Source organism: Nilaparvata lugens, chromosome 6, assembly GCF_014356525.2.
Source record: "Nilaparvata lugens isolate BPH chromosome 6, ASM1435652v1, whole genome shotgun sequence".
Lineage (NCBI taxonomy): Eukaryota > Metazoa > Arthropoda > Insecta > Hemiptera > Delphacidae > Nilaparvata > Nilaparvata lugens.
The window spans coordinates 13,460,063-13,476,787 of record NC_052509.1 but is presented as its reverse complement, the minus strand read 5'-3'; the positions used below and the strand labels follow the sequence as shown (position 1 = coordinate 13,476,787).

Here is a 16,725-nt window from a genome sequence, read left to right as displayed (position 1 = left end):
AAAAACTAATTGCTGAAAAATCGGAAAAAGAAAATTGGAATACTATTTTTGGAAATGATGATACTATAGATACCCTAGTTGACAATTTTGTGGATCGTATAAATGGTTTTATGGATTCAAGTAAAACTAAGAAGTATATTCCTCGCCGAAAGCGTCCCTTAAAACCTTGGATTACGGACGGAATAATAAGATCAATTATTATACGGGATAAAATGCATGATAAAATAAGAAAATGCCCTGCAGATGCTGATTCGATAAATACATACAGAGTTTATCGTAATACATTAAATAGGCTCATAAGTGAGGCGAAGGATAACTATTATAGGGATAAAATAGAACAATGTAACACCAATAGTTCAAAGCTTTGGAGGTGTATTAATGAGGCTATCGGGGAGGGGAAGAAAGAGTGTTGTAAAATTGGAGTTGATGCCAAGAGGTTGAATGACTTTTTCGCCAATGTTGGGGAGAGACAGGCTAGAACTATAAACAATGATCCCACAAGCTCTCCAAATTTCAATTTCAACAACGATGTAATTGAAACTCCTCTACCGAATTCCTTCTTTATGAGACCGACAAACTTCAATGAAGTTCAAGCGACAATAAAAGAGCTGAAAAATAACTGCACCCCAGGCTTGGATAATATCAATAACACAGTACTCAAACATATAAGCCACACTATTTCACAGCCGCTTTCCGTGATTTTCAACAAATGCTTTGAACAAGGCTACTTCCCTAAACATTTCAAAACCGCCAAGATAAAACCTTTATTCAAGCAAGGAGATCCCTTGGACCCAAGTAACTACAGACCAATCAGCCTTATTAGTAATCTAGCAAAAATCATGGAGAAAATTATAAATTAATAATAGATAAGAATCAATTTGGATTCCAGACTGCGAAAAGTACCGAAGATGCGTTAATTGAATTTTCTAATACTGTTTCACAAAACTTGAATTCCAATTACAAATCTATAGCAGTTTTCCTGGATATTAAAAAAGCCTTTGATACTATACCACATAGTTTTCTTTACAATAAACTCGAAAGATATGGCTTTAGGGGAATGTTTCTAGAACTCATAAAGAGCTACTTGAGAGATAGAACCCAGTCTTTAACAATCGACGGACTTACTGATGTCTCCAAAATGACCTCCTACGGTTTGCCTCAGGGAACGGTACTATCACCAATCCTCTTTATATTATATGTCAATGACTTATTAAAGCTGAAATTAAAAAACGCCACAACTATATCATTCGCAGATGACACTGCAGCTATTTTCCATTGGGAATCTTGGACTGGGGTACATGAAATTGCAGAACAGAACTGTTTGCTCATAAAAAATTGGTTGGACAGAAACACCCTGAGCCTGAACATTGAAAAAACCAATTACATCACCTTCGCATTCAATGCAACTGGTAAACCTGATGAGAATTTAAATCTGAAACTCCACTCAAACTGCAACAATAACTGCACCTGCCCTACTATAAAAAGAGTCAAAAGTACCAAATATCTAGGTGTCCAAATAGATGAAAATTTGAAGTGGGACATACACATAAAATTTATTTGCAGAAGTATGAGATATCTATCCTATAAATTCTACGAAGCAAAAAAAATTCTGAACTCAAAACATCTAAAAATGGTTTACTTTGCACTGGTCCAGTCCATAATTCAGTATGGTATATCCGTATGGGGGGGCTGTTATAATTCTCACTTAGAAGAGCTTTTCATAATTCAAAAATCAATAATCAAAACAATTTTAAATAAACCCAGACTTTACCCAACCGACTTGACTTTCAAAGAGTTTAATGTGTTAACAGTTAGGCAGTTGTACGTAATAAATGTAGCGAAATATATAATCAACATAAAGCTAATTTTCCTTGCACAAATAACACAATCAATAACCTGTACAATCTGAGACCCTCCTCAAATAAGTATCTTATGTACAATACAAACATTGAAACCATCAGAAGACAACTTATATATTTAAGCACTAAATTGATAAATAAAATTCCTGAAGAATATATCTGCTGCGCAAAATTGACTAAAAAAATAAAACATGATATTAGTATTTGGATTAAAACGAACTATTTTTTCTACCTGTAAATTAAACAAAGTAAAAGAGGAACTTAGTGTTTTTGTGTGCTCACTTACCAATCTAGTGTGGACCTTTTTTTTATTTTTTTTCTTTATTAAATTAACTATCCTATCATCCCACCTCACCTTTTTTCCTAATCCTTTTTTTCCCTCTCAAGGATTGAAAGCCTTCCTAGTACATGGGTAACCCATAGTTGGAAGAGCTTCAATCCCACCCTTTTTTTTTTCTTTTTACACCAAATTCTGAATTAGCATCTTGTACGGACATTTTTGTTTTTTTTTGGTGCAAATATATCATGTAAATATTGTTGGTGAATTGAGTTTTGTAATTTTTTGCCAGAAACATTCATTTCTATAGTAGTGACGTCTGTAAGGGTCATATTAACAAACGAGTTCAAATACTGTAGTGGAATGGCGAAGGTGTTGAGCTGAGTGTTGAAAAGTAATGCATCTATCTGAATGCCTCCGCTTCCTTCTACTTTCTGCCTTACCTTCGCCACTCCAATATGTTTCGACCTTTAGCCAAGTACTCATTAGTGAACTTCTTAGAAAAACCATTAGTTCTTATGAGAAGAAGAAGAAGAATTAAACATCAATCTGCCAATCCCGTAAGAACCAGTTCTTTTTTCACGGTTTCTGTTATAAAATTAGAATTGGTCATTCATTATTAACAAGGATCAACAATCAATATTAGATAGATATAAAAAATAAAAGATAGCATAAGAATGAATCCCATGGTATAGGGCGTTTATGTTTCAAATTTCACTGTTTGCTCAAACCGATAGTACACTTAGTTGTTTTTACGAGAAGATATTCGATGCTGGTAGTCTCTCATACTGTGCCGTTCCTACACTCTCACCAGGCCATGAAAGAAAGAGCCACGACACATGAGGCGTTTTTCAGACGGGTCGGCAGGGTAGGAAGCTCTGATAATTAGTTGATTCCCGAACGACATCCCAATCGGAGAGCTTCCTGGACTCGTCCGGAACATACATCATGTGGCTTGGTGCTAATAATCAACAGTAATCGGTTTAAACAAACCGTGAAATTTGAAAAATAAACGCTCTATACCATTGGACATCTTCTTAAGCTATTTTTTCTCGAAGGATGTACCGGTATGACATGATTACAAATATCTGCTGCATAAGACGGTGGAAAAAGAAACTTGACAAGTACGATATGCTCTTCCACGAAATTCACTTACTTTAAAAAGCGAATTTCACAATAAATTATAAATAATCTAAAATACACTAAAATCTAAATAACTAATAATATTATGTTAGTTTCCTACTACAGTATATTCATTTCAAAATATTAGCATTGGTTGAATGAGAATAAATTTAACATATTTAATAAGGTGTAAATTAATAAAAACAATATAGAAACTTGTAGTACCCTTTATTATAAAAAACTTTTAAATATTTCAACGACTAGTTTCGACCCTAACTTAGGTCATTTTCAAGTTGAAATGTTGTTATGGTCGAAACTAGTCGTTGAAATATTTTAAAGTTTTTAATAATAAAGGGTACTACAAGTTTTTATATTGTTTTTATTAATTTGTACAAAAGTAGCCCATATAAGTGAAGTGTTTTTAATAAGGTATGCTGCCTCTCTATAGGTTAATTAGAGTTTTATTTCAATAAGATAAATACAATTTGAAAAAATACTGTATATTTACAAATCTTGAAAATTTGAAGAAGGCACTTGAAATATTTAGAAATCTTTGAAAAATTAATAGGCTAGGCATTCATAAAATGAACGTATAGAGATATAGAGTTACAACATTAAAATTCAAGAATGAATAATATATGAGAAATACAATTATGTAGAATATTATAGTTACAATTATAAAAGTTGCTAAAAATTAGAAAGTTGAAAATTAAGAACAAAATTTCTAAGCTAAATTACAAACACAAAATTATAAATTAATAAGAAATATATAAAATTAGAATTTTGTACTTGTCTTCCCGATGTCTGAATACTGGAGATAATTACAATAGAACGAAAGCCAAATAAAAAAGTACTCTCAGTATTCTACAAGTAAAGTAGTGAAATAGATTATAGTTTCTATATACTTTGAGAAACAATTTGAAGCTTGAGAGAATTTTCGAAAAAACACTACAGAAAATCATCAGCATGAACGAGAAATACAAATTCTCTATGTATTATGAAGAGTGATGAATCCACAAAAACGGGAGACCACATTGAATATTAAAGAACATAAAGTAAGTTGGAATTATTTTTATAAACATGCAATCTATAAATTTTTAACATTTTCCTAACAAATATAATGCTGAAATTATGTTCTTTTCCACATTCTTTCTCCCAATGATCTTTACAATATCAGATCCCAATAGTTTTACTAAATTCAATCTATTCTACAATCTCTGATCCTATGATTATACTTCCAAATACACAAAATCAGTTATCATTTATCAACATAGCTCAAAATCAGGTTACACTAGTTTTAGCAAATTCATATTTTAGATTCAACCTATTTTACAATCTCTGATCCCATTATTCTATTTAAAAATGCAATATGAGAATTCTACGCTACAAAATCGGGCCATACACTTAAAATCCATCATTAGATAAACATGAAAAACTCGTGCAAATTTTCCACCATATTGAGTCGCGCCATCTCATACTTCAAGTCCTCAACCTCCTTCTCGTAGTTTTCTTCTTTTTTGATGACCGTTTTCACCGTAGAACACAACAGATCCACAAATTCCTCTGCCCTCAAACGGGACCGCAGCTTGTAACGGGGTTCTAGCTTCTCAATCAGCCATTTGTAGAGACGTGGAGTCACCCAAACCTCGGGTTTCTTCAGTTTGGGACACTTGTAGTTGACTTTGGCAGCCACAGCCTCGCGATTTCCGTTCACTGCCACCTGAATCTCCTTCTCTCTCTCCACCAACGCAGCCACAGAATCACTCTCTCCCTCCACGGTTTTCTTCTTTTTTTTCTGAGCGGCCAATGAAAACGACGGTGTACCGCCGGTTGGGGCCACTAAACGCCGTTTACGCGCCGGTAGCGACCTGGGCGCCGGCATTATTTCGTCTAAACCTCGGTTAGATGAGTTCTGATCTGCTCTAGTGGCGTTTACTGTGGAATTCAACGAGTTGTTGACTATCGCTGACGCGTTGATGTCAGTTTGAGGAAGTTGTAAAGGATCAACGCGAATCGAATCCAAGCTGTTGTACATTAGCGAGTTCTCTTGAGTAGCTTGTTTAAAACCAACAATCTCCTCACTAGTGTACGTTCTTACTCCGTTCGAAGACCTCTCCATTCTTCTAACATCATCTGAATCAGCACTTCCTTGAGAAACTTTATCATTAATATTTCTCGATCTATCTCTCAAGCTCCTACTACTACTGCTTGCTTCTATCAGCGAGTCAGTACCATACTGAATTGACAAATCTCCTTTAGAAGCATTCAAACTGGCACGCTTTTTGGCATTAGTAACAAAACCCAGAGAATCATGAACCGAGAAGTTCATTGAGTCATCCAGACTTTGATCCTCATTAGAACTTTCCTTCGATTTTCCCTTTGTTGCTGATTTATTCCTCAAACTTCTACCACTTGATTCTCTCAGAGAAGTATCGGGGACATCTCCAGCTCCACCATTCTCTTTTGAACCTTCTTTATCGGTAGCGTTTTTCCCACGTTGTTTCGAATCTTGCTCCTCATTTACAGATTTGTTAAGCAGTCTTTTAGCGGCCGACCTGTCTCTCAAACCTCTGTTAACCCCATCCACTTCATCCAGTTTAGAATTATTACTATCGACCTCCATAGAAACATCAGCATTTTCCACATTCTCTTTTGAACTGTCTTTCTCAGTTACACTTTTGTTAGCGTTTCCTCTTCCTCTCCTAGAAACATCAGCATTTTCCACATTCTCTTTTGAACTGTCTTTCTCAGTTACACTTTTGTTAGCGTTTCCTCTTCCTCTCCTAGAAACAACACCATTTTCCACATTCTCTTTTGAACTGTCTTTCTCAGTTACACTTTTGTTAGCGTTTCCTCTTCCTCTCCTAGAAACATCAGCATTTTCCACATTCTCTTTTGAACTGTCTTTCTCAGCTACACTTTTGTTAACATCTCCTCTCCCTCTCCTATTTCGCAAACTCCTGTTACCAACTCCCCCTTCATCTCTCTGAGAACCATTGATTACATCCATGGACACATCACCCCTATTTTCATTCTCTTCTTCCGGAGTCACACTTTTGCTGACATCTTCTCTTCCCCTCTTACCTCTCCTCCATTCTCCTCTCTGTGTATCATTCACAATATCATCACCACTCTTGGAACTTTCTTTTAAACCTACCACTTGAGACACATTGATATCCTCCCCTCTTTGTCCATTCTCTTTTGAACCATTATCTTCAACCTTACTTCTATCAGCCTCTTCACGCATCCTATTTCTTAAACTTGCCAACGATATATTCATCAGATCCTCATCTCCATTCTTCAGTTCTTCATCCACGTTCTTCTCTGTTTGACTATTAGCGTTACTCCCATTGGCTTCCACATCTCTCCCACTCCTATCAACTTCCTCATCCTCTTGTTGGCCCAAAGGTTGTTCCGAGCCATCTAACAGCTTCTGAGAACCATCTAAATTATTTCCAGACGTATCTTTCCCAGAACTACTATCGCTGAACAGCTCTTTGGCTGCGGAACTACGTTTTTTACCTGTTTTTCCAGAACTATTCAGTTCTTTTTCTACCGCCGGTTTATTCCCACTCCTCAAAGACCGGTTGCTTTTATCTAAAACACCACTATTAGATTTATTCACCGATCTATTACCATTTCTCAAAGACCTATTGTTCCTATCTGAAACACCACTATCATCACGACTCCTCAATGATATGTTATTCTTTTCCGATACAGCACTGTTATTAAGACTTCTTAAGGACCGGTCGTTCCTATCTGACAAAGCTACCTCCTTCAGAGGCGATATTCTCAACGCTTCATCTACATTCGGTTCCAACAAATTTTCCCCGACATATTCATCACATCTAAACCGTCCAAAATCTTCCCCAGATTCGGTACACCTTCCCCAGTTTTATCCATATCCAAAAACTGCTGTGTAAATGGCCTACTTCTGCTACGCCGGGATGTCATTGTTATATCCATGGTCATACTAGCACTGCTCTTCAAAGACGCTGAGCTTTGATCGTGACTTTCAATTACCACACTATGGTTTTCGGTAGACAAGTGGTATTCCAAGAGTAGACTGGATTGTTCGTTAGAGCTACCTACCCCACCATCACGATTTTTTTGTTGAATTTTATTCTGATCTCCTTTCCCCCCTGATTTTGCACTTCCCACCACCTGTTTTTCCTCTTTCCGCTCTTCTTCACCATCCTCGTCAACCTCTTCATCTAGGGAATCCTCACCCCCAACTTCCCCGTCAGATTGGATCACTAGTGACACACTCTTATTGCCCCCTCCTTCTTCTGCCTCAGATTCATCCGACTCATCCATCGAGTTTCTCGTTTCCTCTCCTACTTTATCAACACTACCTTCCTCGTCCAATTCCAGCACGAATTCACTCCCTTCCTCTAATTCTGTGTTTTCTTTTCCTTTTTCTTCTTCTGTGGTTCCTTTTCCTTCCCTATCTTCCTCTCCTCCTTTAGTTTCTGTTGCTCTATTGCCTTCCTTATCACCTTCTCCCCCTCTAGTTTCTTTTTCTCTCTCATCTTCTCCTCCAACATCTTCCTCTTCTTCTTCTTCGTCATCGGTTACCTCGAACGCCTTCATATTAGCCTCTGTCACCTGCCTGGCAGATCTCGTGAACTTCTTAGCTTTGGCCTCGACCACCACCGACTCATCCAAGGTGGCTGAATTGAAGAACTCCGGATTGGGAATCGGCTTGGATCGTTTTGAAAAGCCTCCTCTAGTACGCCTCACTGGTCTCTCCTCCTCTACGGAGCTGTGCGATTCGTTGAAAGCGTTTGGATCGACAACGGACGGTTTCCTAGCGGTCTGCCGACGTTGGGCGAACGGTAGCGGTTTCTTATACACGACCGGCGCGTTTTCGTCGTCCGTGGTGTCGTTATACGCAGCGGCCACGTCGACAGCCGACGATTTACATCGTTGGCCGTTCGAGAACGGTCGTCGACGACTGCGTATTTCCTCTTCAACGGCGTCGATCGAATCGTTCTCGGTCACGTTGAAGTGCTCGCTAGACATCGCAGCACCGCCGCCATTCTGGTTCCTCGGTTGCCGCCATCTTGACGTGCGACTGTTGCCCGTCCATTCGGGCAGAGACTGGTCCAAACCATCATCCCCCAAGGTCGCTAACAGATTATTCACCCGTTTCTCATAATCCGCTCTCCATTTTGCAAGCTCCGCCGCCGAAAGGTCTGACTGTGAATTGGTCTTCTGCGACACATCGTCAAAGCTCTCGTTCGCTTTATCTAGAAAGTGATGTATTCATTTTAAATGTGGCAAAATGGATTGATTTATTTCTCACCCAAACAACATTAATTTATCATGTAATTAAGTAAGGTTTAAAGATAAAGTTAGGAAGAATATTTAATTACCGTTGAATAAAATAATTCCAATAGACTTTTCAAGAATATACAGTAATCAAAAATGCGACCAGGTAGCACTGGCAGACTGAAGAGTGCAACGCCTTAGTCGACTCGGCTATCCTGGCCTCTTATCGGCTAGCGCACAAGTTTTATCATATTGAGGTCCAAGTTATAATGACAGTATTTTGATTAAAATTGGTGTTGCTACCATTGTCTATCATTCGACAAAGCAAATAGTGCTATCCTTTTCTTGCTATACAACGTAGCCAAATTGTTTTATAACAATGTGGAAATATAATTAACAGAGTAAAATCAATTATAAAAATTTATTAATGGATCTTCAAGAAATATGGATTTTTCTTTAATTTAGAAAGTTAAATTTCAGATATACCGGAATCATCTTTTAAAGAAGTCAGTGGCTCGGTAGAAAATCGGCAACGTTGTTCTCTTATCTTTCTTCAATGCCATCATAACGTTCAAATTTCAAATTTATTTATTCCACACTCATAAATACATATACATAAATCAAACAAAGCTCAACATGACAATACAATCCAACCAAAGTGTAATAATAATAAACGGTAAGTGAAAAAACCACTGGCATAAGATGACTCTTGTTCGCCAGTGGGAGTAGGAGATGAAATTATAATACGCTTAACCTGATTTAAATTGATTTAGCACAGAAGCAAATATTTATACAGAATAGTAAATTATGAAACGAAGAATCGAAACAAAATTCACAACAAAAAAAAATTAAAAAATTCTCTCTAGTATCTTAATATACTATATAACTATGGTACCTACTCTCTTATTCATAGATATAGTGATTCATAAATACAGTGTTAAAAGGGTATATAGAACGAATTTCATGGTAAATGGGAAGAGGGAAAATCATAATATTCTTATAAAAACAAAAAAATATCACAAAATATTTAAATTGAAAATAAAAAATTCTGGCAAATCGTAATTCCCATACAAAAAAAAAAACAAAATATTCAAATTGGAATAAAAATTCTGGCAAATCGTAATACTTATACGAAAAAAACACAAAATATTCAAATTGAAATAAAAATCTTGGCAAATCGCAATTCCTGTACGAATGCAAGAAGGTAAGTATACTAAATTAAGGAATACAGAGTATAAATCCACATCAATTCAGTAAGATGATTGAAAGTGATTTAGTTTACCTGAATCATTAGATGAGGACAGTGCAGCTTCTACATTGGAAATACCAAAAGAAGAATCACCCGACATTTTGCAGATTATTCATCCAGAGGAAAATTTATGAGGCTACTTCGAACTGAAAAAAATTATAAACCATTAATTTACATAAATGATACCTGTGGCTAGTCTCATCAATGAATTCAGTCACCTGTTGAAATTCATAGGTGACTATGTAATTTGGAACTTTTGAGAAACGGTCCTCTGATGTACAGTGTTAAAAAGATCTCAATAACTATTAAAATTACATAATTAAAAATTTAAAATTTACAAACTTAAATAATTTCATATTATGTAACTTAAAAATTACATAAGACTTGATTATTTCAAGTAACAGGGCACTAAAAAATTAAAATTGAGATGAAAATTTTAACGTTCTGCCATGTTTGTTTAGCAAATCCTTCAAAACTCGTCTTGACCTCCTTGATCAATAGATCTATATCTAGGTGTCTAGGTCCCAAAGATAAATTCCGCGGCCTGTTTACTAGAGTGCAGCCACTGAAATTGCATTTTGAATCTTATGTTTTATGTATTGTTAGGAGGAAGCCTAAAAGCTACGAGCATAACGCACCCTATAATATGCCTGTAATGAAAAACCTCTGCATTCTAGGCTTTATTGATCAGTAATGAATTCATAACAGATTCAAAATTAGAATAAATAGTTCAACATCTGATAACAGAAACATAAGAAGAAAACACTAGTCATATGATGATTCAATATCATCACATTCTTCCCGTCTTTAGGAATTCAATGAATAGTCTTTCAAATAAGAAGGCATTTTGCGCTCTCTATAAGATCTTCGCAGGGTGCCATCAGGAGGCTCTTCTTCATCACTGAGGGGGAATCCTGTATTTGTTTCATCTTGATTTTCATGATAATTTTCTTGATTGTTCTCAGGCTCTGCGTGATCACTAAGGCTTGATCCTGCATTTGTATCATCTTGATTTTTATCGTTATCTTCTTGAATGCTCTCTTCTCCTCGAGGGGCAAGGTTTTTCAATGATACAGTTGTCTCTCTTCCATCACTAAGCCGTACCTTGGCATATTGTGGGTTGATTTGAAGAATATCCACCTCCTCGACCAATGGATCGAATTTACTTCTTCGTATAGGTACTTATTAGGACTTTGTTTGAAGGGGCAAGCCAGGTTGGAAGTGCTATACCATTAGATGATTGTCTATAGTGTCGGAACATCCTATCATGTGGCCTCTCATTAGTAGCCGTGCACAATAGGGATCGAATAGAATGTAGAGAATCTGGGAGCACAGATTCCCAATCAGATACATCCAAATTTCTATGCTTCAATGTAAGAGACACTGTGCGCCAAATTGTACCATTTTCTCGTTCGATTTGGCCATTTCCTGGTGCGTTATAAGGTGATGACATGGAAGTGGCTACTCCTCGATTATGAAGGAATTCCTGCAGCTCTCTGGATTTGAAAGAGGTTCCATTGTCAGTATGTACATAAGAAGGTAAACCAAATGTGGTAAACAAGTTCACAAGGCACTGAATTACAGTTGATGAATTCATATTCGGACAAGGGTATGCAAACGGAAACCTAGAGTACTCATCAATTATTGTCAACAAATATTTGTTTTTAGTTTTTGATGGAAGAGGACCCTTGAAGTCCACGCTTAATCTTTCAAATGGATGTGTCGCCTTTATGAGAGTAGATTTCAATTTCTTGAAAAATTGCGATTTTATGGCATTACATGTTTGACATGAAGAAGTCATTTTTCTGACATCCTCAACTGAATAGGGTAAATTATGAGTTCTTACCCAATGAATCATTCTGGTCACTCCAGGGTGACACAAGTCACAGTGTAGGGAGTGTAATTTATCGGTTTGAGTTGCACTACACACTCTGGAAAGTGCATCTGCTACTTGGTTGTCCTTTCCTGGTCTGTAGATTATTTCGTAATTGTAGCATGACATCTCCAATCGCCATCGTTGTATTTTTTCATTTTTTATTTTATTTTGATGAGTCATATCAAACATGAATGATACAGAGCGCTGGTCAGTGATAATTTTGAAGAATCTTCCAAGTAAGGAATGTCTCCACTTTTTAAGAGCACACACAATAGCAAAAGCCTCTTTTTCAATGGATGAATGTTTACGCTCACTATCATTCAGCTTCTGAGAAAAGAATGCTACTGGACGTCCACACTGTGAAAGGACAGCTGAAATTGAAAAATCAGATGCATCTGTTTCAACCACAAAAGGTTCAAAGTCGTCAATTTTACTAACTACTGCCTTAGAAATCTCAGTTTTGAGTTGATTGAAGTCAGCTATAGCTTCAGAAGTCAAAGGAAAGGTCTTTGCTGTAAGAAGCCGTTTAGCTTTATCTGAATAATTGGATATCCATTAGGAATAGTGTGCAAACATTCCAATTGTTCGCTCAAGAGCTTTTCTATTATCTGGGGGTGGAAGATTGAGCAATGGTTTCAGACGTTCAGGGTCAGGAGAAATTGTCCCATTTTCAATTTTATAGCCAAGCAAGCTTATTGAAGTAAGTGAATATTTGCTTTTTTCTGTATTGATTGTAAAATTATATTTTTGTACTGCATCTAAGAATTTTTTGAGATTCAAATCATGTTCCTTCTGATAGAAGGAATTATTTTACAGCTGACAAATTTGTTTCTTTACATGAATTTTCTGAAGAGTTATTTGAAGTGGCATTAAGAGTTATTTCAGAAGAGTAAGAAGCTGATTGATTTCTGGCAGATTCCAAGGCACGTGCTTTTTCAATAGCTTCATCAAGAGTTAGCTTGTCAAACTCCAAAAGTCTCAGTCTTATCTGATGAGAGCTGAGGCCCCGGATAAATGAATCACGAATGTATGTTTTCCTATGAGTTTCAGAATCAACATCTGCAAACCCACAATTCTTACTCAGTTGTTGTAAAGCTTGGTTATATTGGTCAATTGTCTCATCTGAAGACTGTTTTCTAGTTGCCAATTTATGTCTAGCGAATATTTCATTTATTGGTTTTACATATGCAGATTTTAGTGCGTCAATAGCCGAAGTATATGAATTTTTGTCGGCAATTGTTTGATAAACAGAATGAGATAGAAAGTTGGTAAGCAACCGCAACTTACTTTCATCATCGATGTCTTCTTCGTCAAAAGATGCGATGAAATTCTCAAAAGTCTTTAGCCAAAAGTTCCATTCTTGTAGAGCTGTTGGAGAATTCGGATCACCATCAAACTTGTCTGGTTTCAAAAATTTGTCCATCGTAACGCGAATTTTCAGTTTTCGTTTCCAGAAAAGATTTGAAGATTATACATTTTGTTGTTGAATAGAAATTGTGAAATAGAGAATAGAAATTGATTGACTCGTATTTGATAAGATGAATTGATTTAATGATTTTTAGATTACTGATCAATAAATTGTAATAAAAAACCGCTGCATTCTAGGCTTTATTGATCAGTAATGAATTCATAACAGATTCAAAATTAGAATAAATAGTTCAACATCTGATAACAGAAACATAAGAAGAAAACACTAGTCATATGATGATTCAATATCATCACAATGCCATGCATTCGAATAAATTTAGCGCGTCTATTACACTCGTAAACTTGGGGCCTATAGTGAGGTCCACGTTATAATGGCACTATTTGATAAACGTTGATGTTGCCATCCTTGTCTATCAACAGATAAATCTATCCTTTTCTAGCCCCACAACGTTGCTAAATTGTTTTTCAACAATATAGAAATATAATGATCAATTAACAAGATATTCACACTTAATTATAAATATTTATTATAAAAACATTGAAAAATATATTTGACGAATAAAATATAATATATTATTTTAAACGAGAATGGGCAGTTTATGATAGGCCTACATCAGAAATACCGGTGTCAGCTATCTTCTATAGAAAACAGAGACAATGCCAGGAATCGGCAACGCCGTTCTCCTATCCACCTCCTCTGCCATTATAATGTGGAACTCACTATACCTAACCCAACTCAATACTATTGATATTTCAATATAGATGTAACAGATAAGTGGTTTACTAAAACTAAAGATTAGCATTGTTTAGTAAAGTTTACAATAAACAGCATTGCTGTGTTGAGCTTCCCGACGTCAAAATATATACCTAACCTCAAAGTTAATGAATTGATTTCTTGTGTTAATTATGCAATAATGCAAGATAAGATTATTCTGATAATTTGGTGAAATCCTTGAGTCATAGAGTCATCTCAGGTCTGTTGTCAAACAATAAGCAATTTGTAGGTATTAAAAATTGTACTTTTACTAGACAAATTTGCTACACAGATGTAAAACTTAAAAAAATATAAGTTGCAATATTTCTAAGAACATGACAAATTATTTTATTATTCAACTATAATAAATTAGGCTAATGTTAAAAACTTACTTACTTTCAAAATATTAAGACCAAGAACCTATGAAAACGTCCATGAATTCGGCTTTAATAAGCACACTTTATAATGGAAGACATTCCACTATAAACCTATGTAAAGATTAAATAAACATTAAAATTCCAGTTAAATTCTCGTTTATCTGGCAAATTAAATTAATACGTTGAAAAATTTAATAATTTCTCAAAAATAATATGCTTAGCCTTTTGCCTCCAAATTTCACCATGAATGTACAAGTTCAAACTCAAAGTCGATTTTTATATTATCATCAATCGATATATTTAAGCAATCGACTCGTTCAGCGAATACAGTCGACTATAAAAGTTTGTTTTAGGTTATGGAGGGAACAACATAAAAACATTGCATGGAATCGTCAAGGCTCTAAACTATTTTTTATATATTTATTTTAAATTTCTTTAAAATTCCAACTTCCCTGTATATGTATATAAATCAATAATGAGTTCTTCTCCACCTAGTAGCAGAGAAATTAAAGCGATTTCAAAAAATGACGTACATAGGATCTGCTCAGGACAGGTTTGTAAAATTCTTATTACCGGTACCGTATCAGGGTAGTTGTTCATTTATTGTGATTTTTCATATCAGTGCATGGTAATATATATCTCTAAATATCATTATATAGCACAATTTTAATAATTTGTTGGTGTTGATGTTTGAATTCTTCGTCGTTGGCTGAGAAAACCATATAACTTGTGTTACTGTTGATTTAAGCTTATCCTTATAATAAGTTTCAGTTTACTCTTATTAAGTGTCAGGAACTATCCCTTTTAATCCTGAATAAGAATTTCATTTCTTGCATGAAGTTGGTCGTTTAAACTTCTTCTTGACATAATTATTGTCATCTGCAAACAGTATGGAGTGATTACTTACTTATTTACTTGATACCTACTTACTTTTATTACTTGGTAGCCTACATGGTTTTGATTCCATTAAATGGTACGAAATCATTTATTTGAAGGATGAACAGCTGTGGGTCCATTAAATATTCCTGTGGAACTCTATTATTAATGTCTCTAATCTAAGAACTTGTATTGAGACTACTTGTTTTTGGTTCTCAGCATAACTGAAGATGGCTTTCAGAACTTGTCCACTAATCCTGTACTTTTCCAGCTTACTGACAAGGATTTTGTGTGGAACACAGTCAAAAGCCTTACTTAGGTCAAAAACTGTCAGGGCCAAAGCATCACCTGCCTTGAAAGCACTCTGAATTTCACTTGTGAGAGCAATGAGGGCACTTGTTGCCATGTTGAGCATTGTTGAAGAGGCCGTTCTCTTCAAAGTATTCCACCAATTGCTGTGTTTTCAATCATCAATTAGAAAGTATAATGCATGGCCGTTTTCTGGATACTCATCAATAATTCAACTGGGTCATAATCTCAACATTATATAGATGCCAACCAATTTTGTTTACTTCAGATTGTTGCTGGTGAAATGATAATTTACAATAAATTGGTGATATTTTTGACAACATCCCAGTGGTTTCATCACAATTTTGTGTAGTTTTACATTGTGATTCAAAAGTTACATTAAATGTATAAACAATGTATATACGCAGGTTTGTAATTTTATGTAATTTATATCAACATTGTATTTTTTTTAATAATTCACAAATTATTAATGATGATGTTCTAACTTGTTCAAATCAAAAGTCTTACAGTTATTTTAGTTGGTTAATTAAAATTCTCCTTTTTCTAGGTTGTATTAAATCTTGCCACAGCTGTGAAAGAACTTGTTGAGAATAGTTTGGATGCAGGCGCTACCTCCGTTGATGTTCTAGTGAAAGATTATGGCAGTGAATTGGTTCAAGTAGCAGACAATGGTTGCGGCGTTTTGCCTGAGAACTTCCAGGCCCTCAGTAAGTGGTGATTCTCATTCTAGTTCAACCAATTATTGTTTTAAATTTGATCTCTTAATAGTTGAAATCATTCAAATTTAATGTCGATTTAGACTCACCAAAGCCAAATTCACGTTCGAGACTTGAGGCGTGTCGTCTTCCCATCTCAAGAATCAATCTCCTCCCATCTGGAGTGGTATGAGAGATTCACCACAAACCTAAATTTCCCAAAGAGCGAATAATAATAGTTCCATTATATAAAGTGGAGTGGCCGTAGTCGAAAGGATTAGATGCAGTTTTATAATTAAGTGGCCCAGGTTCAAATCCCGTCCGGGCAAGATATTTTTCTCAGGCTACTCCCGTGTTTTGGATGGGCGACTTAACGTGTCCAACGGTCGTTAAATGAGTCATGTCAGAGACCCTGAAATTGATCAGGTAAAACCTGAAAACTCTTACACCAGACCTGAGCCAGTCAGGTCACTGGATAATATTATTATTACAGTAGTATCATTGTTATACAAATTATTAGACTGTACATAATTACAAAATACATAAGTCAGACTTGAGAATTCTGAATTTAGTTCCATAGGGCAACTTGATATTTTTTAGTGGCTTAGAATTACGTACTCTAGATACTT

The 16,725-nt window shown here is 35.6% G+C and overlaps 3 protein-coding genes across 3 annotated transcripts; 1 reads left to right on the top strand and 2 right to left on the bottom strand.

Moving 5' to 3' along the window:
* Window positions 1-4,675: 4,675 nt before the first annotated feature.
* LOC120351988 (protein qua-1-like) lies at window positions 4,676-6,939 on the bottom strand. Its single transcript, XM_039431356.1, has 2 exons — window positions 6,909-6,939; window positions 4,676-6,855 (listed from the first exon to the last, which is right to left on the bottom strand). Exons 1-2 carry the CDS (start codon window positions 6,937-6,939, stop codon window positions 4,676-4,678), a joined length of 2,211 nt encoding a protein of 736 aa, XP_039287290.1.
* LOC111044589 (hepatoma-derived growth factor-related protein 2) lies at window positions 6,925-14,494 on the bottom strand. The gene is made up of 3 exons (XM_039430147.1): window positions 14,236-14,494; window positions 9,815-9,927; window positions 6,925-8,510 (listed from the first exon to the last, which is right to left on the bottom strand). The coding sequence occupies exons 2-3, from the start codon at window positions 9,879-9,881 to the stop codon at window positions 7,063-7,065; spliced, it is 1,515 nt and encodes a 504-aa protein (XP_039286081.1). The 5' UTR covers window positions 9,882-9,927; window positions 14,236-14,494; the 3' UTR covers window positions 6,925-7,062.
* Window positions 14,495-14,558: 64 nt separating this feature from the next.
* Window positions 14,559-16,119, top strand: LOC120351987 (putative postmeiotic segregation increased 2-like protein 3). The gene is made up of 2 exons (XM_039431355.1): window positions 14,559-14,769; window positions 15,949-16,119. Exons 1-2 carry the CDS (start codon window positions 14,692-14,694, stop codon window positions 16,117-16,119), a joined length of 249 nt encoding a protein of 82 aa, XP_039287289.1. The 5' UTR covers window positions 14,559-14,691.
* Window positions 16,120-16,725: the final 606 nt, after the last annotated feature.